The sequence below is a fragment of the Eschrichtius robustus genome, chromosome 19 (genome assembly GCF_028021215.1).
Source record: "Eschrichtius robustus isolate mEscRob2 chromosome 19, mEscRob2.pri, whole genome shotgun sequence".
Classification (NCBI taxonomy): Eukaryota; Metazoa; Chordata; class Mammalia; order Artiodactyla; family Eschrichtiidae; genus Eschrichtius; species Eschrichtius robustus.
Genome location: NC_090842.1, coordinates 57,108,502 through 57,134,664, shown reverse-complemented (window position 1 = coordinate 57,134,664; position 26,163 = coordinate 57,108,502). Strand labels below are relative to the sequence as shown.

Here is a 26,163-nt window from a genome sequence, read left to right as displayed (position 1 = left end):
GAGGCTCTTTCCCCTGGGGGCTCTCCTTTGAGGGGTGGAAGGCATGTTAGCCCCGGCCCTGGGTAGGAGCTCCCCTCTGCCCCAGACACCATGTTGCAAACCCTTGAGGAGTATCCTGGACGGAGGCCCTTGCTTTTTCTCTGAAATTCTGAGTGCTGCAACCTTGCCACCTCGGTCCAGTTGGAACAGGATCGGGAGCTTGTCGGGCAGCGGGAGAGTTACCCCCGACCAGCCTCCTGCACCTCCGTGGGTTCTGGCTCCAGATGGGATGGGTCCAGGTCTCACCAGTGTCTTTAGCCCCGTCCTTGAGTCAAGCACTTTCTCTGGGTGCAGGCTTTGCACACAGCAGCTCGCTAGCGTCTCAGTGCCCCCAGTGTACCAAGGAGGGGGCGAGCTGGGAGGCCTGGGCTTGCCCAGGTGGCAGAGTTGCTGTTTGAGCCCCAGCTCTGCTGCCCAGAGAGGCCCCACACAGCTGCTTCCGGTGCTCCCTCCCGCGGTGTGGAAGCTCCAGCCTCTCGTTCATTCAGGTCCTGTTGATGGACTGCGTTCTCCCTGACAAACAAAGATGATAGCACACTACATATCTTGGTCTGCAAGTTGCTTTTTCTATGTGACAGTCCCTCGAGATCTCTATATGTGAAGTATATACGTATTTTTTTCTTTTTAGTATATTCAGCATGTCTTAGGAGATCGGTGATTTTTTTTTTTTTTTTTTTCCGTCCACGGTCATATACCCAAAGTCAACATTTTAAAATTTCTAAGAGGACAGTTATGATCGGATAAAGCCACGGGATATGCTCCTCCTACCCCTATTTTTTTTAAAAATCAGGAATATTAACATAGGGATAGGGATTTGTACTGTTATTTGTTCCAAAGAGGGCATGGGTAAAACGCGTTGAGAAATGCCAACCTGAGGCAGTGGGTCAAGGAGGGAAGAGGCTCGCGCTGCTGTGCCTGGGTGTGCGCTGGGCTTGGGGCCGCTCGGGGTTTGGGTTGCCAGTCATTCCCCAGATACTTACCGAGTACCCGCCGGGGTGCTGGCTCACACCATGTATGAACAGACCAAATCCCTGGCCTCGTGCGGGGGTGTGGACATATGTGGCTCGTGGGGCCCGCAGACTCTGCTCAGGCTTGGGGAGGGCTGGTGTGCCAGCACCTGATACTTGTGCTCGTGGTACACATGCATCTGTCTTAGGAAGCGTGATCTCACGTGAGTGACGCCACTTGGACAGGCGGAGCTTCTAGGTGTGAACTGGGACTCATCGGCTTGGTTGCTGCTTTGCTCAGCGAGGCACGGAGCTCAGCCAGAACTGTGCACGTGGCTTTTATAGACATAAGCAAAATCCATAGGGGGTTCAACAAATACTGGGCTCAGCCACCTACAATTGTGTGGTGGGTCCAAAATAATGGGGAGGCGTGGACAATTTAGTATCGTTTAGCAGCTTCATATTTTTTTCTTTTTGGTGTGTGGTCTTTTTTTTTTCTTCTAGATGCATTTTCCCTCTCTACAGAAAGAACTTTTGCAAGTATCAAAAGAAAATTCTTTCCCAACAAGTTCTAGATCATGAGTGACACAACTAGTGTATTGTTCTTAAACCGGTCTGCCTTCTGCTGGGACCTGCTTCCGTGTCCGCCACCTTCTCTCTCCCGTCCCTGCCCCACCAGATGGTCCCTGACCTGTCCTCCCAGCAGACGGGCACCTCCAGGGAGTCATGTCGGTCAGCTCTTGCCTTGAAGATCTCCAGCTTTTTTGGCTGATGAATGCCTCCTTCTGCCCTTGATTCTCTTTTGCAAAACACTGGTCACTTGTGCGCATGAGCTTGTCATTCGTTCTCAGGGACTCAGAGGAGCACTGTCTCTCTCTCGTTCAAGGTTCAGGGTGGCGGCTTATTTTCAAGGGGCTGTGAAGAAAGGCCGTCTCCCCTCTTGTCACGTAATTGCTGCCTGACTTCAGGTGGCCCTCAGGTCCGGCCCCTTCTGGGACACAGATGGTCTCTGTCCTTGTTCTGCTGTTGCCCTGTCCCGCCCACCACAGCCAGAGGGTCTGTCAGATTTCAGTCTGGTCCCTCCAGCTCCACTAGGTCAGACACATCTCAACAAAATGCCCGAAGGTGCTTGGGCGTTTGCTTGTCCATCGTCCATCGTGGGGCGTGGGGCTCGGCCTTTCCTGCCCCGAGGCACAGGCGCCCCGGGACTCTCAGCTCCCGGGATGTGTCCCCGCACAGGGAGGAGTGGATGCAGGCCATCCAGATGGTTGCCAACAGCCTCAAGCAGCGGGGCCCGGGGGAGGATCCCATGGACTACAAGTGTGGCTCCCCCAGCGACTCCTCTGCAGCCGAGGAGATGGAAGTGGCAGTTAGCAAGGCGCGGGCCAAGGTGGTAAGTGCTGGGAAGGCAGGTGGCCAGCGGTTGGGGCCTGCCAGTCAGTGAGCACCCCTCTCCCTCTCAAGCCTGGCCCTGCCGCCCTTGATTTCCATACCGAGAGCACGGGCCCAGCCAGGACACTTCCTGACTGCCCTGTAGACTGGGTGATTTCAGGTTGTAGATGCCCCGGTGCTGCTCTGGGCCCACAGGGTGAGGGGCAGCCTTATCCCGGGGGGTCGTGAAGACCCGTCTACCCCCACGTCAGAACCCTAGGCTCAGCCGAATGGTGGGAGAGCCTTGGTCTGAAGGCCACTTCAGAACAAACAGTTGCTGCCCGGAGCCTCCCTTCCTGCTCCTGCCTGAGCATTTTGGCAACAGTGTCCTTTGATTTTTCCCTTTTCTTTGTTAAAATTTCTTCCCATGGGCCATGTGCCAAGCACTGACTGTCCGACTCTCTCCCCATCCCGGGCAGACCATGAATGACTTCGACTATCTCAAGCTCCTGGGCAAGGGCACCTTTGGCAAAGTCATCCTGGTGCGGGAGAAGGCCAGCGGCCGCTACTACGCCATGAAGATCCTGCGGAAGGAGGTTATCATCGCTAAGGTGGGCCCTCCCAGGGCTGCTGCGGGCTGGCCGCTGTGGGGGACACAGTTCGGAGCCCGACGGTGGTCAGGAGCACGCGCTGGGCGGGACGCTTCCCGGGTCTGCTTCTGTGTCCCCCAACCCAGACCTATTGCTTAGTCCTGTGAGTCCCCAGAGAAGGGGAGCCTGAGGCCCAGAGAGTGGGGCCCTGCCTGCTGAGTCCCCCACCCTCTGGGCACCAGGAAGTGTGGCTGGGGCCTCACCCAGCAGGTGCTGTCAGGCCTGAAGGAAGCCCCTGTGGCGGCAGAGGGCCTGTGGGGAGGCCACAAGGGTGGGGCTTGGCTCAGGGTGTCTCAGGAGGAGGCTGGGCCAGGAATGGAGTTCTATTCCTTTTTTTCCTTATTTAAAGTTTTTAAAATAGGAAATTCCTAAAATTCCTAACATAAAATTTTTTAAAGAAAAATAAATATAATGGACTCCCATTTAGCAGTCGTCAGCTTCAACATTAACTTAACATTTGGCCAGTCTTGTTTCATTACCTTTGCACTGCTCGTTTTTTGTTCTGGAGTACTTTAAGGCATGTCCTAGACATCACAGATTTTCAGCCATACCTACTTAGATGTGTATTTTTAACAGATGATGATTTTAAAGACTATAATCATGGTACTGTGATCATGTCCAACAGAATTAACAATCCCTGGTGTCATCGGTCCACGGCAGGCCTTCTCAGCCTCAGCACTGACATTTGGACCAGACCATTCTCTGCTGTGGGGCAGTCTTGTGCACTGTGGGACATGCAGCAGCACCCCTGGCCTCTACCAGGGCACCCCTCCACCCCGAGTTGTGACAGTCAAAAATGTTCTTTGACATTACTACCGATGTTATTACATTATCCCCTGGAGACAGACTCGCCCCGTGGAGAGCCGGTGTCTGGGCACTGCAGCTCCCTGGGCTACTGCCGTGCACTCAGATACCAAACTCAAGCCCATGTTAGAGTCCTGGGAGCGGGGGGCCTGTGACGCTGTGCTGGGCCCGCCCCCTGAGTTTCTGATTCATGGGTCCGAGGAGGGGGCCCGATAATTTGCATTTTTCCAAGTTCCCAGGCGACGCTGATGCTGCCAGCGTGGGGACCACACGTGGAGAACCGCTGCTCACAGCCTAGAGTCCTGATTAGATCCAGGTCCTTCAGGAACGTTTATAGGTGGTGATTCCTGTGGCCTGTGGCATCACCTTAGGGGTCTCAAAATGTCTGCTCGCCCCCCCACCAAGGATGTCCGAATTCACCGTGGGTTCAGGTGGTGATAGCCGGATCCTCCCTTGTGAAGTCACCGTCAGCTTCTCGCCTCATGGTTCTGAGAGCGAGCCACGGAGTGTGCTTGCCTGGGCCTGGTGTTTCATCAGGGCTTGTGAATGGAAGCATTCTGCTCCTGCCGTTCTGTCTGTGTATTGACTAGGAATGGAACTGGATATCACCAAGATGTTGCTCCCCCATCTCTCAAGTGGGGCGGCGGGGGGGGTGTGTGTGGCCGACGTGGTGGTGCCCTCCAGCCCCTCACCCAGCCTCTGTCTGCAGGATGAAGTCGCCCACACGGTCACCGAGAGCCGGGTCCTCCAGAACACCAGGCACCCGTTCCTCACTGTGAGTAGCACTCCTGTCCCAGGCAGGGCCTCGCCTGCCTGTGGGGCCTCCAGGCCGGCCCCCTAGGACAGAGCTCAGGGAAAGAGCCTGACCCCTGCCACTGTGAAGAACAGACTTGGTGTTGGCCAGATGGCTGGGGCACGGTGTTGTGGGCTCTCTGGGCAGCCTGAACCAAGACACCAGGGGTGGCAGCTTCTTCATAGATGGTGCCTTCATGTCAACACCTCAGCCGATTGATGATACCAGGTTATAAGATGGCCCCAGGAGAGCATGGCTGCTGTCTTTACGGGTTAGAGGCGCTTTGTCCAGCTGGTCGGAGTGGGAACGTTATTTTTTTATGTTTTAAGAGGTAATCCTAGGAGCAGATGTATTATTACTGTGCTGCCTATCAACTTAGGCTGAGCAGACACCTCTTTGGCTACAGTCTCCATCAAGGCCAGCAGCCATCAGTTGAATGGACCAGGTTGAAGATGGCTTAACAGGTTGTTTCTCTAGCTCACTTGCTGGCCAGGTGTCCTACTGAGCCAAAGCACTTGTTCAAATGAAATCTTACGAGGTTCTTCAGTGTAGAAGACAGGGAGCAGTAGAGTTGTTGTGAGCAGGGGGTCACCTAAGGGTCCTCTTAGGAACTCTCTGTAGCGCTCCTTAGAACGCAGTTTGAGAACTACTTGTTTGTTGGCAGATCGCTTTTCCAGCCTGTTTTGGGGGTTGGCTCCCAAGCCATTGCCAACTCCCAGCCAGCAAACCTCGTGTGTGTGTGTGTGTGTGTGTGTAGGTTTAACCCATTTGACTGTAACATGGGAGGAGGAGAGATGTGAAACAGCGCTGGTTGCTCAGAACATAGTTTCTCCCCTGGCTGTGCCTCTTGGAGGCCTAGTTGAACGCAGAAGACAGGATCGTTGAGCACAGTAACCCTTTCCCTGCTGTCAGGGCATGAGCTCACTCATACGCCACAAAAGGTGAAGCTGAGATCTGAACCCTGGCCGCCTGATTCCCACGGCCTGAGCCAGGGTGGGGGGTGTATGTGCAGAATCAGCAGCGCCCCTGCCTCCCAGGGCCGAGCGGAGAGCCCTCCTTCTTCCCACTTCCTATCCCGCCTTCCTTCCCCACAGGCGCTGAAGTACGCCTTCCAGACCCACGACCGCCTGTGCTTCGTGATGGAGTATGCCAATGGTGGCGAGGTGAGCTGCGGCTGCCCCCAGGCTGCCTTTCTGGGTGTGGGGGGCAGAGGGAGACTTAGTGGGTGTCATCTTGTTCCATCCGCCCCCCTCCCCTTGAGGCAGGCATCACCATTTCTGTCGTGCAGGAGGGGAAACAGGCTCAGAGCAGTTAAGTGACTTGTCCAAGTTCCCACAGCTAGTGAGTCGGTAGGCAGGATGCAAACTGAGGTCCAGAAAGCTGTGCAGAGGGCTGTGTGGGTGGTTGGCCAACAGCGCTACAAGGACGTTCTTAAAGGCCACAGAGAAAGCGTCTGCGGGTCAGGACCCCTACTCTTCTGCTGTCAGCGTGGTCTCCTGATGAGAGCCCTCAGCCACTTGCCGTCGCTCACCCGTCACCCGCTGCTCGTCCCTCACACCCTTCTCTCTCCACGCAGGGGTCGCTCACTGGCTTCACCTCTCCCACTTGGTCTCACAGCTTGTCACTTGCTCCTGAGTCGTGGTCCTCTGCTTCCTGGCTGTCGCTCCTCGTTCGCCTCCCCCCTCCTGCCTCCCGCCTCGCTCCACTCAGTGCCTGGTGCCTATCCTTCGCTCTTTATCCCTTGCTCTTTTTCTCTTTCTCTTTTCTTTTTTTTTTTTTGGCTCACGTGAGTTCTTCTCTACTCACCGCCCCTCACTTGGGCTTGCTTGCCGTCACTCGCCGGTTCGTGGGACAGGCGTCACCTCGTCACTGGGCTGGGTGCCGGGGCCGTACACGGTCCCCTCCTCCCCGCCCCTGGGCCGGGGTCTCACCTCCCCTGCCTCCTCTGCTGGCAGCTGTTCTTCCACCTGTCCCGGGAACGTGTCTTCACGGAGGAGCGGGCCCGCTTCTATGGCGCGGAGATCGTGTCAGCCCTGGAGTACCTGCACTCGCGGGATGTGGTGTACCGGGACATCAAGGTGAGCGCGCAGGCCACGCACCGGCCTTCTGCCCGTCTGCTGAGCGTCCCCCTCCATGGAGGGTCTGTCTGTCTTGTCCTTCTCGGAGCTGAGCCTCCCACCCAGGCCCAAGGTGGTGGTTCCACAGCAGGTGGCCCTGCGTGGGGCCCTTCCAGGCTTCCTGCTCTGCAGCCAGAGGGTGTCGGTTGGTCCAAGCGCTTTAGAAGGTGGCCTGGCCGAGCCCACCAACGCCAGACACACGTGTCCCCTGTGAGACAGTCATTCTGCCCTAGGAGCATGCGCGGGAACAGGTGCCTGTGTCCATCTCAACGTGGACGCACACGCTCCTAGCAGCACTGTGTACGCTGACCCCAAACTGGAAGCAACCCGCGTGTCCGTTGTCGGAAAGCGGGTAAAACACATGGAGATGTATCCATGGAACTCTGCACGGCAGTTCAAGAGGACAAACTACAGCCACACACGATAGCCTGGGCGGGTCTCACGGGCTAAGGCTGAGGGCAAAACCAGAACAGATGAGGTGAATCTGTATCGTTTACAGTGTGTATATAGGTGGAAAAAATTTTTAAAAAGCAGAGAAGTAAAGTTCTTTCTGTGTTGGAGGAGGTGGTGGGTAATAACAGGGAAGGGGCACGTGGGGGCTTCTGAGGGCAGTGGTGGTCTTTATTGACCTGGTGGAGGTTACGCAGAGGCCCTCTAAAGTGCCCATTTGTGTTAAGTTTAGGAAAAAAGAGGAGGAAGAAAGATAGTGTTCCTTACGTCCAAAGTGTGACAGCCGCAGCCCGCAGCGGGGGAAGCAGTTTGGGCAGGACCTGGCTCCTGTCTCTCCCTGCCCTGCTTTTTACCAGCTCCCTGGGGGCAGGGGGCGCTGGGGAGGTGCCGGGTCTGGCCTCCCCCTGAGCCTCGGAGGGCCTAACCCTGTGCTGGGGTGTGACCTCTGGTCCCCCCTGGAGCCCCTGGCACAGCTGCCACTACCCCAGGCCACAGCCTCCTCCAGGGAAGGGCAGGGGTGTGTGGAGTTTCAGGGGTGGCAGGAAACCCTGAGATACGTTGTGTCCCTGACACATTGGCTTTTCCTACAGCTGGAAAACCTCATGCTGGACAAAGACGGCCACATCAAGATCACTGACTTCGGCCTGTGCAAAGAGGGCATCAGTGACGGGGCCACCATGAAAACCTTCTGTGGGACCCCTGAATACCTGGCGCCCGAGGTGTCTGGGGCCGGGGGGCCCAGGGGCGTGTGAGGCCGAGGGAGGAAGGGGCCCTCAGCCCTGTGTGCTTCCCCCACCCAGGCCCTCTGAGGGCAGGGCGCCATTTCCTTCGGTGGCCCTCCCAGCCCCGGGCAGGGCCGTGTCCCCCTCGGGCCCCTCCCAGCGCCTCGGCCCCGGGGGCGTGGGCCGGGCCCCTCACTGCGCCTCCCCGCGCAGGTGCTGGAGGACAACGACTACGGCCGGGCGGTGGACTGGTGGGGGCTGGGCGTGGTCACATACGAGATGATGTGCGGCCGCCTGCCCTTCTACAACCAGGACCACGAGCGCCTCTTCGAGCTCATCCTCATGGAGGAGATCCGCTTCCCGCGCACGCTCAGCCCGGAGGCCAAGTCCCTGCTTGCCGGGCTGCTTAAGAAGGACCCCAAGCAGAGGTGAGGGCTGGCGTCTGCCCCGCCCAGCCCAGCGTCACCTGCTGCCACGTCCCTCGGCCTGGAGGGGGCAGCGTCCACAGGTGCACTCGCCCGTGGGACGCTTGGTGTGTGTGGCTCGCCCCCACAGCTGGCACTCAGGGAGCGCTGCCTTGGCTAGGCCTGTCCTTAGCCCTCTGGCCTCCCTGCCTTGTTTCACGGGGACACTGAGGAACAGGGGGGCCCTGTACCCAGCCTAGGGAGGCAGAGCCAGGATGTGAAGCGGCCGTCTGCCAAGCCCACCCTCTCAGCTCGCAGGATGTGACCCTGGGCACAGGAGCTCCCTCCTGAGCCTCGGATTCCTCCTCTGTGAGGTGGCGGTCTGTGGCGGGACAGAATCACTAAAGGTCGTTCAGGGCCTGCACGTCGCAGGTCCAGGCCTGCACCGACAGCCCGTCTCCCCGGCCCCGGCTGCCCCGGGAGGCGGGTGCTGATGGCCGTCTCTGCCCAGGCTCGGCGGGGGGCCCAGTGATGCCAAGGAGGTCATGGAGCACAGGTTCTTCCTCAGTATCAACTGGCAGGACGTGGTGCAGAAGAAGGTGAGCACCACTGCCTGCCTGCTGCCCGCAGGAGCCCGGCCGCTCCCGGGCGACCTTGGCTGAGGCCTCCGCTTCTCAGGCACCTGAGCCTGGACTCGTCTCCTCCACAGCTCCTGCCACCCTTCAAACCTCAGGTCACATCTGAGGTTGACACAAGGTACTTTGACGACGAGTTCACCGCCCAGTCCATCACAATCACACCCCCAGACCGCTGTGAGTGTCGGAGGCCCCCTCTCCCCGCGGGCCTGGCTGGGCGGTGGAGGGGTGGGGTCTGCTCTTGGCCCAGTTCTCCAGGAGGAAGCTCACAGGTCCCCCTCCGTGCCTGGGCATTTTACCCTGCAGTATGTTCGCCAGGGCTTTCGCCGTTGGCCCACCGGTGGACCTGGTGAGGGTCACCAGGAGCCATTGGCCGCAGCACTTGGGGGAGAGGTCTGGGCAGGAGATGCTTGAGGAGTCATCAGTGCCCACAGTTGTCTCCCAGGTTGCTCAGGTCTTTGGGGCTGGATGGGTTCGGTGATCCTGTAGCTGTTTGAGTTCTTACTGTCACCTGCCCAGTGCTGGAGACACAGCAGTGACGAGACAGCCCTGGGCCCTGCCCTCAGGGAGCTCAGAGTCCAGGTGGGCTGACAGCCCACAGTGATCAGGCCGGTGGTATTAGAAGTACAGGGTCTGGAGAAGCTCAGAGGAAATGCCTGACTTGGCCTGTGAGTCAGGGCTTCCTGGAGAAAGAGACATGGCAGCTGAGACTCGCTCTTGGCAGAAGGAGTGGCATGTGGGACTCCCAGAAATGGGAGCACTGCAGAGGTCAGAATAGATGGGGGAAGGGCGAGGGCATCAGGGCCAGAGCAGGAGGATCTTGGGGGCCACTGGAGGAGTACGGACATGTTGCACGGGGAGCCATGGAAGGGTCTTGGGCAGAGGAGGGAAGGGTTGCATCAGGGCTTTAGCAAGTACCCCCTCCTCGGCTGCATGTGGAGGGGAGGATTGTTGGGGGTAGGAGTGGCGCCCAGGGCAGGGGCTGGGCCACAGGGGTCTGGGCTGGACCCCAGTGTGGCCTGGGGCAGAGGAGCTGGGGGGAGCTTGGGAGGCTGAGTGAGCAGGCTGTGGGGCCCGTGGGCCAGGGCTCTGGCCTGGGGTGGAGCTGTGGCCGAGAGGCTGGGTCTGCGAGGAAGCCCCTGAGCCTCGGTCCGGTGGTCCCCGTTCTCGTTCTCGGGGACAGCGCGCCAGCTGGGGCTTGCACTGTGGTCTGGCTGCAGCCCTTCCTGGGGCTGGGTGGGGTGCCCGGGCCCTCTGCAGGCCGGTTCTCCCCAATCCACCTCCACCGACCCCGCAGATGACAGCCTGGGCTCACTCGAACTGGACCAGCGGACCCACTTCCCCCAGTTCTCCTATTCGGCCAGCATCCGAGAGTGAGCGGAGCGAGCAGCGCTGCCCGCCGCCGCCGCCGCCGCCGCCACGGGACGCACGCGCGGCTGCCATCGCCACCGGGGGGCTTTTTTTAAAACTTTTTATTTTGCCTTTTTTGTTTGTGTCCCCATCCCTCACCTCCTGACCCCCATTTCCAGTTTTTTCTTCAGCCCTCTGCCAAACTCACCTCAGCGGTCCTAGTGGCCCTGCCTACAGGATCCTGTCCTGCCCTCACCTTTGTGCCCAGGCCAGGATTTGGGAGACTCTCCACTGCCTGCCCCAGGACCAGGCCTTTGGGCAGTTGGAGAGATGCCGGTTTTTAATCAACATAAAGCCCCAGTGAGGGGCGAAGCATGGAGCCGTGGGGCCTACCTGAATTTCTGGCTGGGGCGCCCACAGGCAGCCCTGCCTCTGGGTTGCTGCTTCTGTCAGAGGCTGCCTTCTGGTGGGCCGCCCGGTGGACAGCGCCCTGGTGCTGCCTTCCTTGCCCTGTCGTTAGGCTCGGAGTGGCCTGGCGTGGGGCAGTCCAGCCCCCTTCTCCCATGGGGGCGGAAAAGCAATAATGTCCAGGGGTCGGGGGTGCGGGAGTAGGCGAGGGCCTTTGGAAGCCGCATGCAGGACTGGGGGTTCAGGGCTCCCTCGTGGGGAGGGGGCCTGCTCTACCCTGTGGGGAACCAGGAGGGGGCCCAGGGGATGGGCGCTGCCTCCTGGCCCTGTCTTCCCCCATCCCCTAAGCTGCTCTCCTGACCCTGGGGATGAGGCAGGAGGAGCATCTGGGGGCTGGCTTCCCCACCCAACAGCCCCGTGCCTTACCAGGGCTTCCTTCAGCCGGCCTTACCTCCTGCTGGAGCCCGGGCCTGGCCCCAGCCCCTTCTGAGGATGGGGGCCGGGATGTCCCCCTTCTCTCTGCCTGGGGCGGAGGGGCGCCAGCCTCGGCTGTTACACATCTCGCACCGAGACAGTATTGGGCCCGGTGGACTTGGGTCGAAGAGGGGGTGGGGCTGGGTGTCTGGTACGAACCGAGGTAGGGGCCTCTGCGAAGGGAGGCTCCAGGCCACCTCACTCCTTCCCGCTCTCCGGGCCCCACGTTCTGCAGCCTTAAGGTGAACGTGTCAGTGCTCTGGGCAATCAACGTGCGTGCCTCAGGCTGTGTGTGTCTGCGGGCGTGCCTGTGCATCTGGGATGCAGATGCACGTGGGGTGTGTGTGTGTGCATGTGTGTTGGGTATGTGTGTGCGAGGGCAAGCGAGTCCCGGCCTCGAGTGTGCGTGGTGTGTGTGGGCTCGGGCCCCGCCCCTGGCTCAAGCATTTCAACCCGAGGGGGAGGGGTGCTAGCCTAGCAGGGGAGCCACACCTGAGGTCCACTTGTTGCCCTGTCCCCCCTGCCCTGTTCCCCCCCCAGCATCTCTGGGGTTTGGGATTTAGTTTCTGTGGTTTTGATCACCCCAGCCCACCTTCTGTAGGCAGGTCACAGAGAGACATTCTGGGGCGGGGTGGGGGGGGGGTTGGTTGGGGTGGGTGGGTTCTGACTTTTCCTGTCTGTGTGTGTTTGTCGTTCACCTGACAGTTCTCCCTCCTCCCCACCGGCCTGTCCCCATCCCTCGTGTTTGTACGGTACAAGCAATAAAGACACTCATTTCAGCCTGGGGCCCACCACCCTGGGCCTTTCCTTGCTTCCAGAGTCTGGCCCCGGGCATCAGCTGCCTCCTGCTCCCGTCCTTCTGGTCACGGGGCCTGTTGAGCCACGAGGAGGGGGTGAGGTGTGCTCAAGCTCAGGGTGGAGGGTGGGGACCGCTGGGGGGGAAGCTGCCGAAGAGTTGGGGGAAGGCGCCTGGGCGGGGGGTACAGTGGACAGAGACCGTTGCAGTCCCTTGGAAGCTGCTGAGGCAGAAAGAGGTGGGGTGGAGAGATGGGGGTGGAAGGGGTGCGAGGTGTCGCTGGGCCCTAGAGTGGGCGTGGGAGGGAGAGGACTCATTTCCTGTGGCCCTTGAGCCCTGGAAGGGGGCACTGCCTGCTCGCCCCATCTTACCTATGGCCCCCAATTCTGACGCACAACCCTTGGCGGATCAGTGGGATGTGTGGTGGCAGTCGGCTGGGAGCACCTCGGGTTGGGTTACAGCCTTCACAGCTCTGGGACCCCTCTGGCACCTGTCCCTTTAATCCTGGAGTTACCATGCTTGAGTCACTCCTCTCAGACCCCAGGGCCAGGGCTGCCCCTGCGGAGCCCTGGCACAGGTGAATTTAATGTCAGATTTTGCCCGAAGGTGTAGGCCTTTACACACACGGAGCCTTTGAGATTGTAAATGGGGGTAGAGGAAAAGTCAGATGCTACAACCAAGACTCAAGGAATATTTTTTGTTTTCTAACTTCATATGGACTTTATTATGAATTGAGTTACAAAAGTATGTCCTGGTGGTCATATGATAAACGTCAGAGAGGCTTATAAAGAAAAGCCTTTTAAAAGCAACTATACTCCAATAAAAATTAATGAAAAAAGAAAAGCCTTTTACTCTTCCCTCTTGTCCAGCCCCTGGAGGTGCCTGGTGCTAGAGTTCCTCGTCCCACCACACTGTCACTCAGACCTTCGTGTGGGTCCAGCCCCGCATCTACCTCAGCCAGTTAGTGGTGTCTTAACAGCCCGCGGAGGCCTCCCCCGGGTTCCTCAGTTGCTGCCCTCAGTTGAATGTGTATCCGTAGATGTAGTGGTGCTTCTTATTTCGGTAGGAGAACTTTTCCCAAATAGGGAGTTTTAGAGGGGAGTGTTTTAATAAATTTTACCAATTAGGGAAATTAAATTTTGAATAGATCTGTCTTTTGTCACGTGCATTTAGACAGTTTCACGAGTTTTGTGAAAGGAGGAGGAGGAAACTCAAAACCACCCCCAGGCCTTGAGCGGTCATTCTGGTCCTCATGTTACCCCTGTGCCAGTGGACACAGTGCCGTGAAAGGCTGTCCCTCTGTCTGCATAACACTTTCCTCCCAGCTGAGGTCGTCAAGCTGCTGGGCTCTGTACTGCTGCATCTTACCCCTCCCCCCTCCTGCCGGCATATGTACATCAGTAGGCTTGCTGGGTCGTTGGTAGAAACGAGATCCTCCTCTCTGAGCCACTTTTCTGCATTTGGGGGACTCCTCGTGGACACTTGTCATGCCTCCAGCTGCTTCACGAGCTTTCTCTGCTTTCTTGGGTTGGATGTGCCTCAACTGATTCAGCTGCCCCCCGTCGACAAGAATTTACTTGGTTTCCAGTTTGTTTGCTGCTACCAGCAGTACTGTAATAAACCTTTGACAGTGTAACAATCCATCTTATCGCGCTTGTGCTTTTTAAATTTTTGTGGCCTACATTCTAGAGTTGCTGTATTTTAATACATGCCAGATAGCTTTCCCCAAAAGTGTAGCGATTCACATATTTTTAACTTTAATTTTGAAATAATTGCAGACTCGTTGAAAACTTTGAAACTTTAAAAAAGAGTACCACAGTGATTCTAGGACTGGAGCAGAAAATGTACAAGATGAACCCGAGCATCTTGTGCCCGAAAATAAGGACCTACTAGAACCAAACCAAACCCTCACTGACGGGGCATTGAAGGGACACAGGAGCCAATGGGAAAGAGCCCCCAGTGGCCACAGCTGAAAGCAATTTGAGCAACAATAATTAGCATAGTATTGGGTTTTACCCAAGGGGTAAAATAAATGAGTCTGTGCTGATATAAATGACAAATGGTGAGAACAGACATCTCTCTACAGAATTCCAGATATCTGTAAATAGTCTGCCTTCAAAGAGGGGAAACATGGCCCCCACTCCTTTGGTATGGACTGCAAAGTGACTTGCTTCCAAAGAGTACAGTATGGAAAGGGGGGAAGGCAACTGTTAGTGGAGAAAGTGGAGCTGCATCAGGCAGGTGGTCAAGGTCAACGTCAAGTGGTGAATCGTGTCGGCAATGTGTACCTCCTATAGGATTAGATGATACTTTACCTCTGGGGTCTTTCTGAAACACCCTCAGTCTAATAAAGAGAAAACACGCATCAGGAAGAGTCCAGCTGAGGGATGTTCTGCACAAGACCCGACCACTGGTTCTCAGAACTGTCAAGGTTGTTCAAAACAAGGAGAGCCTGAGAAGCTGTCACAGCCAAGAGAAGCCTTAGGAAACGTGAAGACTAAACGTAATGTGTCCTGAATGGGGTCCTGGGACAGAGAAGACATTAGGTAAAAAGTCAGGAAATCTGAATAGTGCGTGGACTTGAATAATACTATGTCCCTATTGGTTCATTAAATTGTGACAAGACCACACTAAAGTGTTAATAGGGGAAACTGGGTCTGGGTATGTGGGAACTCTGTCATCTCTGCAACTTTCCATAAATCTCCAAAATTTATTTTTAAAAAGTACGAAAATTTTTCATCTACCCTTCACGCAGGTTCTCCGTGATATCCTACACTGACTTTATCCACCCCCCCCCCCCCGATATTTATGTATCTGTCCCAAAACAAGAACATTCTCTTACATAATCAAGGTCCAATTATCAAGGTCAGGAAGTTAATATTGATACAATGCTTTTCTCTTGGACCTTGATCAGATTTTACTAATAGTCACATTAATGTCCCCGAATACGAAAGAAAAGTCCTGGCTAATGACTCAGTCCAGGCTCACACGTTGTATTCAGTTGTCTGGTTTGAAGCTTACAGGGCCGTTATTTTGCAGAATGCTCCTCAATCAGAGTTTGTTGCCTGATGTTTCCTTGTGGTTATATGTAAGCTATTTTTGAAAGGAATTCCCCGAAATGAGATGCCCCCATCAGTGCATCCTATCAGGAGGCACATGAGGTGATCTGTCCTTTTCCTGGTGATGACTTGGATTCCTTGGTTAAGGTGGCGTCTGTCAAGATTTCTCCTCTGTAAAGTTACTACTTTCCCTTTGTAGTTATTTCGTACAGGCATATCTCATTTTATTGTGCTTTGCTTTATTGCACTTGGCAGATAACTACATGTTTTACAAATTGAAGGTTTGTGGCAACCCTGTATTGTCAGATGATGGTTAGCGTGTTTTTTGTTTTTCTTTTGTTGTTTTGTGTGTGTGTGTGATTTTTTTTCAATAAAGCATTTTAAAATTAAGGTATGCGCATTGTTTCTTTAGACATAATACTATTGCACACTTAATAGACTACAGTATAGTGTACACAACTTTTATACGCACTGGGAAACCAAAAAAAATTGTGTGACTCACTTTATTGTGATATTTGCTTTATGGGGGTGGTCTGGAACCAAACCTGCACTGTCTCTGAGGTCTGCCTGTACTGTGTAGAGATACTCTGAGCATATGAATATCCAGGTTCTCATCAGGGGTTCAGGCAAGGGGGAACAGCAAGTGCAAAGGTCCTGAGGCAGGCAGGTGTCTGATGTGTTCGGGGAACATAAAGAAGACAGAGTATTTCAAAAGGACTGAGGAATGGGGAGAGTAGAAGGAAATGAGTTTAGAGAGGTAACAATGTGCCAAAAGGACCTTGTGCTGAAGGTAAGGAGTTTGTTTTATTTTAAGTATGACAGAAAGCCAGTGGTCCGGGATCTCACACTCTTCTCTGCTCACTTTTCCAGCTTCACTGACCTCTCAATGCCTGAAAATAGCAAGCTCTCCTACCTCAGGGCCTTTGCTCATGCTGTTCACTCCACCTGGAATATTCTCACCTCTCTTTGCGTTTCTGGCTCCTCCTGTAACAGGTTTCAGTTTCAACATCACCTCCTCAAAGAGGCCCTTCCAGATGATTTAAAAATTACATACAGCCTGTTCACTCATTCATTCAACAAATGTTTGAGTACCGACTATGTGCCAAGCCCTGTTCTAGGCACTGAGAATACAGCAATGAAAAACAAACAAAAAATTAGATAAGCCCTACCCTCGTGGGGTTCACATTCTAGTCAGGAGGGAGACAATAAATAAAGCAGTAAGTGCTAAGAAGAGAATAAGTGCATAGAAAGAATGGGAACAGGAAATGCTTAGGATGGCACTTTGTATGGAGAAGGTAACATCTGAGTAAACACTTTACAGGAAATGAAGGATCTCTGACGGAAGAGGTTCCACGCAGAGGGAATAGCCAGTGTAAAGGCCCTGAGGTAGGACTGTGCCTGGTGTGGGTGAGGATGAGCCAGGAGGCCAGTGTGATGGGAGAGGAATGAGTGAGGGGGATAGGAGATGAGCTCAAAGGTGTGTTTGGGATGGGAAGATAATATAGGGCCACTTGGACTTTCAACTTGAGGGATATGGGAGCCACAATGTTCTGAAGAGAGGCAGAGTGTGATCTGACTTATTAGGTGTCACAGGGTCATTTCCAGCTGCATGTGGGTAGCAGACTGTAGAGGATGGGTTCAGGGAGAGCAGTGAAGAGGCCGCTGCACTAGTCCAGACCGATCGCTGGTGACTTGTGCGGGTCACCTCCACAGTAGGCTGTGGGCTTGGTAAAGGCAGCGACCACAGCTGGTTTGCTCATCCCTGAATACCCACTACAGGGGACAGAGGCCCTCTATTAATATTTGTTATGTGATTTTATAGCTCTCATGCCTTGAGCTTTTACTGTATTAATCCCTGTGCTGGACACTTAACAAACCATCTTACAAATTCCTCAGGACAACTCTGTCGGCTAAGTTTTGAAACCCTTACTTTATAGCTGAGGAGAGCGCGACTCAGAGGGCCTGCGTCTGGTCATATAGTAAGTAGCAGGAAGAGGATATGATCCAGCTGTCTGACCTAGAAGGTTTGGAGGGTGCAGAGCGAGCCCACGTAGCATTCGCCATTGCCTGTGCGCCTGCCCAGGTGAAGCGTGCTCAGCGCGCATGCGCCCAGCCGCATTTAAAGCGCCCCGGCGCATTTAAAGCGCCCACCGCGGGTCCTCAGCTCCAGCGGGAAGAGGCGGGAGCTCGGCTTGGCCCTTGACTCCAGCCTGAAGGATGCTGGTGAGATACCGGAGCCAGGTTCCCACCTCCTGGCTTGGGCCTTTCTCCAGACCCTGACCCCACCCCCTCTCCCTTGCAGAGTCCAACTGACCCCCTCGATGCCAAGCCTCGGAGCACCCCAGTCCCCGACGGTGTCCCCGCGGGAAGGAGGGTCTCCCCAGGATGCCCGGAGAGGCCCCCTGGGCCGTGCGCGCCGCCGGGGCTGGAGGAGGCTCTGAGCTCGCTGGGGCTGGAGGGAGAACGTGAGTACGCCGGGGATATCTTCGCCGAAGTCATGGTGAGTGGGACCGGGGCGGGACACTCGTGGGCCAGCGGGCTTTGGGCAACTCTGGCGCCGCCCACATCCCTGGAGGGCAGCAGAGGCTGTCGGGTTAGAGGAAGCCAAAGCTGACTCGCTTGCCCAACGCCCACTCAGCAAGCATTCCCTAACTCCCACCTCGCCAGCCTCTCACCTCACTTCCCACCCGACTTTGCAGCTTTTACACCACTGCCACCCACAACTTGGCTTTTTTCTCGCACTGTTACCTGTGTGGTTTCCACTGCCGGGAATGCCCTTTCCCATCTTCCCCAGGCTGTCTGCAGCCCCTCCTTTGGTATTGCATAACCTCTCGTACTTGTCCCTCACATTTACTCACTTACCAACTATTTAGCGAGTTATTAACAAATGTTTCTGAGCACGTTCTAGGCACTGGGGACGCCGTGATGGACAACATGAGATAGTCTGTCCTCACTGTGGGGAGACAAACAAATGCGGGCGATAATTTCAGAAGGGCCACAAAAACCAAACACAGGCCACGGTGGTCCACAGTTACCTGTCTGAGACAGGCACTGCCAGGAGAAATACCGAAGGGATGTGTTTATGTAACAAACATCTTGTGAGCATCTCTCCTGGGTCAGGGTCTCTGTTAGGAACCAAGACACAGCTGTGATCTGAACAGAAATCCCTGCCCTCGTGGTGCCAGCAGTCTAGTGGGGCAAAAAGACAAAACATTCAAGGAAACACAGGGTATCTCCAGACTGAAATACTATGAAGAAAATAAAGCAATGAGATAGAGATGATGGGGTGCAAGGAAAAGTATAGAAAAAGTCAGGGAAATTTTAGCTGAGACTGGAATGACCGAGAAGTCAGCAATGCAAGGAGTGGGGAATGACCATTTCAGCTGGAGGGAATGGCCGGTACGTAAGTGCAAAGGTCCTGAGGTAGGAATGAGCTTGGCATAGTCTAGGGCCAAAAGAACGCTGGAGTAGTGGAGTGTGGGTTGTGAGGGGAGAGAGGGAAGAGGTGATGTTGGAGCAGGGCCTGAGAGAGTCTGAGAGCAATTGGGATTTTCTCCTAAGGGTACTGAAAGCCAAGGAAGGGTTTTAAGCAGGGGAGTTCCTTGGTCAGATTTATAGTTTAGAAAGACCCTCTGGGTGCTCTGAGGAGGATGGGTTGAGGCTTGGTGACTAAGATTGGAGTCTGGGAACCCAGGAGGAGATGCTCAGGAAGTCCTGTGGCCATGGGGGCTAGACTGGAGAGATGGAAAGTGAGGCATCCAGGGTTCTAGATGGGGACACGGAAGAGCATATTCGGAGGGGACGTCGGAGGCCAGTTTGTGTGTGGCACTCATGACGTCCAACTGGTGCGAGGAGATTGCTGCACCCAGGGCTGGAGCCCGGGAGAGAAGCCGAGGCGCAGGTGAGGAGAGTGAGGCCGTTCCTGCCCGACCCCAGGTGTGCCGCGCGCTGCCCCGGAGGGCCCTGCCCCGCGCCGTGACCCCGGAGATGCGCGCGCTAGTGGTGGACTGGCTAGTGCAGGTTCACGTACGTAATGGGGAGGGAGAAAGGGCTGGGCCTGCGTAGCATCCTAGAACCGTGGTGATCACCTGCGCCTCTCCCCAGGAGTACCTGGGCCTGGCGGGGGACACGCTCTACCTGGCCGTGCACCTGCTCGATTCCTACCTAGGCGCGGGCCGAGTGCGCCTACACCGCCTGCAGCTGCTGGGCGTGGCCTGCCTGTTCGTGGCGTGCAAAATGGAAGAGTGCGTGCTTCCAGAGGTACTCCCGGGGCGGGGCTTGGGAGGGTGGAGCCCTTCCTCGCCGCATCACAGATTAAACGCCTACTGTGTGCCAAGCGAGCACTTTACCTACTCTTGGAATCCCAGCATGTCTGTCTGTGGTAGAGGCTACCAGTGTGTCCCTTTAACAGAGGAAGAGACTGCGGCCCAGAGAGAGGAAGACATTTGCCCAAAGGCAAGCATCTGGGACTTGAACTCAGTCTTGAGTAGTTATAGTAGTTTGAGTAGTTAACATGCATAAACTCAGTGCCTTATCAGAACTGCCTGGTGAGGTAGGGAGTAACATCTCCGTTTTATGGATGAAGAAACTGAATCTCAGAGAGCTTCAGTGGATGTCCATGTCACACAGAGAGTAAATGGTAGGGTTTGAGCTCGGGAACGCAAGTCTATCTGACTCTGAAGCCTCTGCTTCCCACGATTTCCAGACAACAAATCAATGGCCCCATTTTACAGACAGACCAGGAAACTGAGGTCCAGAACAGGGACTGAACCGATCCCAGGAGCTCAAGGGCAGGGAGTAACGAGCCGGGGTTCAAGATTCCTCCACCTCTTTCCCCCCAATTCCCAGCCCGCCTCCCTCTGCCTCCTGGGCGATGGCTCCTTCTCGCGGGCCGAGCTTCTGTGCGCGGAGCGCCGCATCCTGAGCCGCTTGGATTTCCGGCTGCACCACCCGGGCCCGCTACTTTGCCTCGGGCTGCTTGCTGCGCTGGCCCGGAGCGGCCCACAGGTGCGCGGGGCAGGGGCGTGACCTGCGCGGCTAGGGGCGTGGCCTGCGCGGGAAGGGGCGTGGCTTGATTGCTCCCCGCCACAATGGCAGGTGTTGCTACTTGCCACTTACTTCCTGGAGCTGTCTCTGCTGGAGGCCGAGGCAGCAGGATGGGAGCCGGGTCGCCGTGCCGCTGCAGCGCTGAGCCTGGCACACCGGGTGCTCCACGGGGCGGGTTCCGGGCCCGAGCCGGCGCTTTACAGGTATGGCCGCGGCGGAGGGTCTCTGTGGCTTCAGGGCCTACCTTCTTGGTCGCCGTCTTTACCGTCTCAGAGAATGTGAGACAATTAGGTGTGTGTGCGTGGGGGCTGGGGGCTGGGGGCTGGGGTGGGGCTAGACTTGTTTGCTGGGTGCGAGAGAGAATGGGGTGTCTGCCTCGTCTGGGGGGTCCCATTTGCTTTTCTCTGGGGGTGTCTGAGAGACTGGGGTGTTTGTTCAGATGTGGGGGCCCTTAACCTTGCCCCAAGGTGAAAAATAGGATCTCCTCAGGCCCAGAAGATGCTCTAACTGCGTTCCAGGGTTGAGAAGGAGAGGTCTGCCAGCCTCGAGTCCCTTAGCTCCCTTCCTGGCCACGAATTGGTGTCCCTTTAGCTGCTGGAGTCCCTCAGCTCCTTGTTAACCATGCCACCGCGGGGCAGGGTGAATCATCTTTTCCTTCAGCCCGTGCCCTAGGGTAGAGCTGGATGTCTGTCTGCCCATCCTTAGCCCCAGTCCTTCCCTCTTCGCGTGTCCTGGCTCTCCCATAGCCGCGCTCTGAGGGAAGAATAGGGGGTCTGCCCCTCCTCGGCGCCCTCCAGTCACTCTAGATGATGGACCGCGTGTCCGACCTCGAGAGAACTCCTGAGAAGTCCTCGGGGACCCAAGTCAGCTTGTCTTCTCAGCCTCGAGCCCCAAGCTCCGAGGACAGGTCGTCTCCTATTCCCCGCTACCCCTGCCCCATCTCTGTTTCTCCGTCTCTCCGCCGCAGCCGGGCGGAGCTGGGCCCGGTCGAGCCGTGCATGGTCCGCGCCGCGCTCCGAGGCCCTGCGCCCGGCCTCGCCGCCATCTTCCTCAAGTACGCGCGGCCCCAACGCCAGGGCACCAGCCTCGCCGCCGCCCGCCTGCTCCGCCACCCCCCGGCCGGGCCTCCCTGAGCCCCGAGACCCCAGCAAAAAAAGACTCTCTTTGTGCGTCTGTCTCCCACTTCAATAAAAGAGTTTTTTATTCCGAGCGCTCTCTATCCTCAGTGGTCGAATTCTGGCCCCTCTCTCGCTTTTGATTGGTCACTTCCCGGGCCTCTCACCCACCTGACTGGATGTTCTCACCAAGTCCCTTAATGGCTGCTGGGAGACGCGATGAGAATTCTGGACTCCGCCGCCAGGGGGCACTGGCGGGCTTCCGCAAGCGCCGCTGAGCGGGACAAAACGGGGATCCCGAACGCAAACGCTTGCGGGAGTTAAGATAGGGATGCTGAGAGAAAAATCGCAACGCAAGCGAAGGAAACTCGGTCTTCGGGTTGGGGAGAAGCTAGGAGCAATGGCGACTGTGAGAAACTGAGAATGCCTGTCCTAGTCATGAGGAATGCTAGCTACCTTGATGTTGCCAGATTTTCAGATTTTGTTCACGAAGGAAGCTGAAAATCTGTGATTCCATAAATATCTCTGCTCTTCTAATGCTGGCAACTAATTCAATATTTTTAACGGTTGCACAAATCTAACACATCACATATACTGACCTGTGAGGGTCATCAGTTTGTGATAGTATGGGCCTTTGATAGCAAGAGTTTGTTAAATGCGATCTAAATGATTTACTTAACCTCTGAAGTGCCACAGTGTCAGTAGGTATAATACAGTACCGACCTCTTGGTGGTGTGATGAGGACGTGAGTTAACATAAACCTAAAGCTTTAGGACCGTGTCTGGCACTTAGTAGGTGTTGCGAATGTGCTAGCATTGCATCCTAGCAGGATTGTGAGGTACAGTTGTCCCGTTTCTACCGAGCCCCTAGCACCTAGCCATTTGGTAGGTGCTCAGAAAATAATTGTTATGAATCAGTGGATTTCCAAGTTTTTAATTAAAACAAAAACATGCCTGAGGTGCAGAAAGGTGACCAATGCTGTTCTGGAATCCAATCTCGGGAATATTAGACCCTTAACCAAGCCTGGGTTTGGAGGTGCAGAGAGGAGGAAGTTTTCACCACTGAGGTGTTCAAGTTTGGAGGATCGGGGATCAGGGCGAGACTCAGCAAAGTACAATAAAATATAGAAGAAGATGCTGCAGTTGGGATGAAAGGTGTCATGTTCAGGTTTGGGCCTGTTGGGTGGGAACTGCCATGGGACCTCTGGGGGAAGGATGTGCAGTGGGAAGGGGAGGGGACAGTGGAAATGCGGGCTTGGTGCTTGGGAATGAGACTCCAGCTAGGGTCTCGGGTGTGTGTGTGGGGGGGTAATGGTGCTAATACATAGTTACTCATTTATTCAACGACTATATGTGGATGACGACTCAGAGTCAGGCACTTACGATCACATATCTCACAGTCTCATGGACGATAAGAAACACTGGCTGTTATTTGCCCATTACTGTACCAGGCCCTGTGCTTTACCTGCATAATATAATTCAGTTCCTACAGCTACTCTGAAGTAAGCTCACTTGTTACCTCCCTGTTACACAGAAGGAAGGTGGAGGAAGACCAAGGAGCTTGGCCAAGGTCCCACCACTGAGTAAGCGGCTAAGGAGTGTTGAAGGACAATCATTCACCCTCAGTTTTTCTCTCGAAAGCCTTTCATGTATTTCCTTCTCTACACTCTTATTATTGTGATCCTCACTCTGGGCTGTCACTTGACTGTTTTCCCACTGGTTTTCCTACCCAGACAGTGAGCTCGATAAGGGCAAGAAGCAGATCTCTCTTGTTCATCGAGTTCTCCCCTCCTCCAGGAAGTCTTCACTCACCACCTCAGCCTACGCTGGGTACCTCCTCTGGGCCGTCAGAGCCTGTTGTGCTTCCCGCGTCCCAGCCCCGACCCCCCTGCCTGTACTTCCCAGGCTAGCCCACTCTGGGCTGCCACTGTCTGGTCATTGGTCTGTCTCCCCACTTCCCTAGGGACCCAGTGAGGGTAGAATCTGAGGCTCTCTCAGTCCCTGCTATGTCCCAGCATCACCCAGCCCCAAAGTTGGGCACAGAAAGATATCAGTGAATATTTGTTTGTTGCATAGATAAATGAATGGGTTCCAAAGTTGCTATCATAGTCCCATGTTACTGATGAGGATACAGAGTTCCAGGTAATTCAGGTGATTTATCTAAGTCATACAACTAGTGAGAAAATAAGCAGGTATTTGAATCTGGGCAGCTTGAGTCCATAGCCTGTGTTCTTATCCAATATGCCAAATGCCTAGCGGTCTGAAAACCAGCCTTCCACGAGGTTGTTATCTTCCTGCTCTTTCTCCCAGACTTGTCCTTTCCTTCTAGAAAGGTTTAGGAGCTTTGGGCATGGGAGAGGAGAGCAAGCAGGAGGGTTGGGAGGGTAAGGGGAGTGGGAAGAAGGGATTTGAAGGAGAGAGTGGGGAAGTCTTGAGGGGTTTCTCTAGACCCATAGGGGGCAGCCGGAGTCGGGTACCGGAGGTGCGGGGGCGGAGAAAGAATGGGGACCAGCCCCGCGGGGGGGCGATGCGGTAGCTGCAGCGGCGGCCGCAGGAGTTTCCCACAATGCAGCGCGGCGCGCTGTCCCCGGTGCTGATGCTCAGCGCTGCCCCAGAGCCTCCGCCGCGCCCGCCTCCCGCCCTTTCCCCGCCGGGCCCCAGCCCCCGCCATGGGTCGGCTCGGTCCAGTCCTGCCCCAGAGCCGTCGGGGGGCCTGGGTGCGGCTCTCGACAGCAGCCTGCGGGCCGCCGTGGCGTTTAAGGCGGAGGGTCAGCGCTGCTACCGAGAGAAGAAGTTCCGGGAAGCCATCGGCAAGTATCATCGGGCACTGCTGCAACTGAAGGCGGCGCAGGGGGCCCGCCCTGGAGGCCTGCCCGCCCCCGCCCCCGCCCCCGCCCCCGGGCCCGCCACCAGCCAAGGGCCAGCCCGCCTCAGCGAGGAGCAGCGGCGCCTGGTGGAGAGCACGGAGGTGGAATGTTACGACTCTCTCACTGGTACGGGGCCGTCGGGGAGCGCAGAGGGTGCATATGTGAGAGGGGTGGGACGTGAGAGGCACTAGTCAAGCCTTGGGGGGGGCTGGAGGCTTCAAGGGGCTAGGGCTGGGGTCTGTGGTGGGAGACCTCAGAACTTGATCAGGAAGAGGGGTTGGGAGTCTAGGGGACCACAGGGAATGGGAGGAGCTGGGATGCAGGAAATGGGCTTTGGGCTGCGACCTGCGAACCTCAGGTGAGAAAAACCTACCTTGCGTGAGCCATTCAAGGACCCATCCTTCACCTCTGAGATCACCCTTTGTACTCTCCCCTACAGACACCTCCCAGCTAAGCACCTGTGAGCCCCTGTCTGTGTTTTTCGCGCCCTCTAGCGGCGGTGCAGATTGATTCTGTCTTGATTGGTCAGAAGCTTGGCGGCCCCCGGTGGCCTGAGCAATCCCTTAGGCCGGGTTCAGGCGTGGGAAAGGGAAGGGGTCCTCCGCAGCCTGAAGGCCAGGCTCCTCGCGGTCTGGTGAGGCCTGGGGTGTCGACAGGCTCTGCGAGTGTCGGTCGTGGTGCCCCCGCAGCCTGCCTGCTGCAGTCGGAGCTGGTGAACTACGAGCGGGTGCGCGAGTACTGTCTCAAGGTGCTGGAGAAGCAGCAGGGCAACTTCAAGGCGACCTACCGCGCCGGTATTGCCTTCTACCACCTGGGCGACTATGCACGCGCTTTGTGCTACCTGCAGGAGGCCCGCAGCCGGGAACCCACAGGTGAGGGGGCGGGGAGGGAGCAGGGAAAGGGGCTAGAGAGGAGCAAACAAGGGCAGGAGGATCAGGGCAGAGCTGCTTCAATGAATGCTGTACCCCTTACCTCACGTCCGGCCTCCACCCATCTACTCCTTGCACACCCCCTCATCCACTCACCTGCCGTTCGTTCGTGTCCACTCACCCATCGTTCCTCTGGCATTCACCCAACCACCTCTCATCTGTTCCATCACGAGCCCATCCTGCTGCTTCCTATTCACCTACTCAGCCACTTCCCTGGCCACTCACAACCCCCTCCCCCATCTCCATTTCCCCCTCCCCCTGAATTAATTCATCTACTCACTCACTAACCTGTTCACACACTCACCTATTGATTCACCTGTTTCCTGGCAGTGCCAGGAGATTGGCAAGGGGCAGGGTTGGCAGAGCTGGAGGCTTGTTCCTTGCCCTGTGGGATGTCATAGGGTGTGTGTGCGGTGGGGTGGCGGCAGACAAAATACTCAGTTCTGTGTGAAGAGCCACTGAAGAGGGAGCACAGCAGGTGCCTGACACAGGGTGTGGGAGCAGGGGCACGATGCGTTTTCCTGCTGAGCACTTTGGAGAGAACAGGATTCTTACAGATGTCACTGGAGGGTAAGAAGTATGACAGGAGTCTCTGAGAAGAGGCATGCCTGGCAGAGGGCACAGCAGATGCAGAAGTGTGGACGTGTGACACGCCCTGCTCTGCTTGCTCGGTTGGGGCTTTTGGAGAAGGGCTCTGGCTCTACCAGCCGTGGTGGTGGTGGTGGGGGGGGCCGCCGAAGGCCGGGGACCATGAAGTGTGAGCCGAGGTGGTGCAGATGTCACCTGCCGCCCCAGGACACGCAGATAATGCCCTGCCCACCTCCCCTGCAGACACCAACGTCCTGCGCTACATCCAGCTGACTCAGCTGAAGATGAACCGTTGCAGCCTCCAGCGGGAAGACAGTGGGGCTGGGGCTGCGTCCCGGGGTGTTACTGGCTGAGGCCAACCCGGGGGGACTGTCCCTACCCCCACTGCCCCCCACCTCACCATGTAACTTCCCCTGACTCATGTGTTTGCTGGTAAAGCACTTGTCGCTGGTGACCATAACCTCTCCGTGTGGTATTCTTGCGGGGGCCTGGGCGGGGACATGGGCCTGGCCTTCAACCCCTGGACCTCGGAGATCCAGAGAGGCCTGGGAGCATGGTGGGGGGGGGGGTCCCACTGGGGATGATCTAGGATCAGGGCCC

The 26,163-nt window shown here is 56.3% G+C and overlaps 3 protein-coding genes across 8 annotated transcripts in view; all 3 read left to right on the top strand.

The window, feature by feature from the left end:
• Window positions 1-15,409, top strand: part of AKT2 (AKT serine/threonine kinase 2) — a 51,408-nt gene extending 35,999 nt beyond the window's left edge. For 5 of the 6 annotated variants that reach the window (XM_068529351.1, XM_068529354.1, XM_068529352.1 and 2 more), the window contains 10 exons: window positions 2,226-2,379; window positions 2,837-2,968; window positions 4,521-4,586; window positions 5,699-5,767; window positions 6,560-6,682; window positions 7,762-7,890; window positions 8,107-8,321; window positions 8,809-8,896; window positions 9,007-9,109; window positions 10,230-11,788. In XM_068529351.1, the coding sequence (XP_068385452.1) occupies window positions 2,226-2,379; window positions 2,837-2,968; window positions 4,521-4,586; window positions 5,699-5,767; window positions 6,560-6,682; window positions 7,762-7,890; window positions 8,107-8,321; window positions 8,809-8,896; window positions 9,007-9,109; window positions 10,230-10,309 (1,159 nt within the window). In that variant the 3' untranslated portion in view covers window positions 10,310-11,788. Of the gene's footprint in view, window positions 1-2,225; window positions 2,380-2,836; window positions 2,969-4,520; window positions 4,587-5,698; window positions 5,768-6,559; window positions 6,683-7,761; window positions 7,891-8,106; window positions 8,322-8,808; window positions 8,897-9,006; window positions 9,110-10,229; window positions 11,789-13,738 lie in introns of those variants that run through there. The other variant, XM_068529356.1, reaches the window with a different exon arrangement.
• A 1,749-nt stretch (window positions 15,410-17,158) lies between these two features.
• Window positions 17,159-21,239, top strand: CCNP (cyclin P). Its single transcript, XM_068528976.1, has 7 exons — window positions 17,159-17,242; window positions 17,322-17,519; window positions 18,956-19,045; window positions 19,124-19,279; window positions 19,868-20,026; window positions 20,117-20,268; window positions 21,033-21,239. Exons 1-7 carry the CDS (start codon window positions 17,237-17,239, stop codon window positions 21,196-21,198), a joined length of 927 nt encoding a protein of 308 aa, XP_068385077.1. The 5' UTR covers window positions 17,159-17,236; the 3' UTR covers window positions 21,199-21,239.
• A 2,506-nt stretch (window positions 21,240-23,745) lies between these two features.
• On the top strand, window positions 23,746-25,916 carry TTC9B (tetratricopeptide repeat domain 9B). The gene is made up of 3 exons (XM_068528989.1): window positions 23,746-24,172; window positions 24,736-24,918; window positions 25,807-25,916. The coding sequence occupies exons 1-3, from the start codon at window positions 23,746-23,748 to the stop codon at window positions 25,914-25,916; spliced, it is 720 nt and encodes a 239-aa protein (XP_068385090.1).
• Window positions 25,917-26,163: the final 247 nt, after the last annotated feature.

What these genes read in the sequence shown, in the direction of transcription:
- TTC9B (XM_068528989.1), top strand. Translation starts at nt 23,746, where the DNA reads ATGCAGCGCGGCGCGCTGTCCCCGGTGCTGATGCTCAGCGCTGCCCCA. An exon ending in ATGTTACGACTCTCTCACTG is followed by an intron (nt 24,173 to 24,735) that starts GTACGGGGCCGT and finishes GTGCCCCCGCAG; the next exon opens with CCTGCCTGCTGCAGTCGGAG. An exon ending in CCGCAGCCGGGAACCCACAG is followed by an intron (nt 24,919 to 25,806) that starts GTGAGGGGGCGG and finishes CCTCCCCTGCAG; the next exon opens with ACACCAACGTCCTGCGCTAC.
- CCNP (XM_068528976.1), top strand. An exon ending in AAGAGTGCGTGCTTCCAGAG is followed by an intron (nt 19,280 to 19,867) that starts GTACTCCCGGGG and finishes CCCAATTCCCAG; the next exon opens with CCCGCCTCCCTCTGCCTCCT. An exon ending in TGGCCCGGAGCGGCCCACAG is followed by an intron (nt 20,027 to 20,116) that starts GTGCGCGGGGCA and finishes CCACAATGGCAG; the next exon opens with GTGTTGCTACTTGCCACTTA.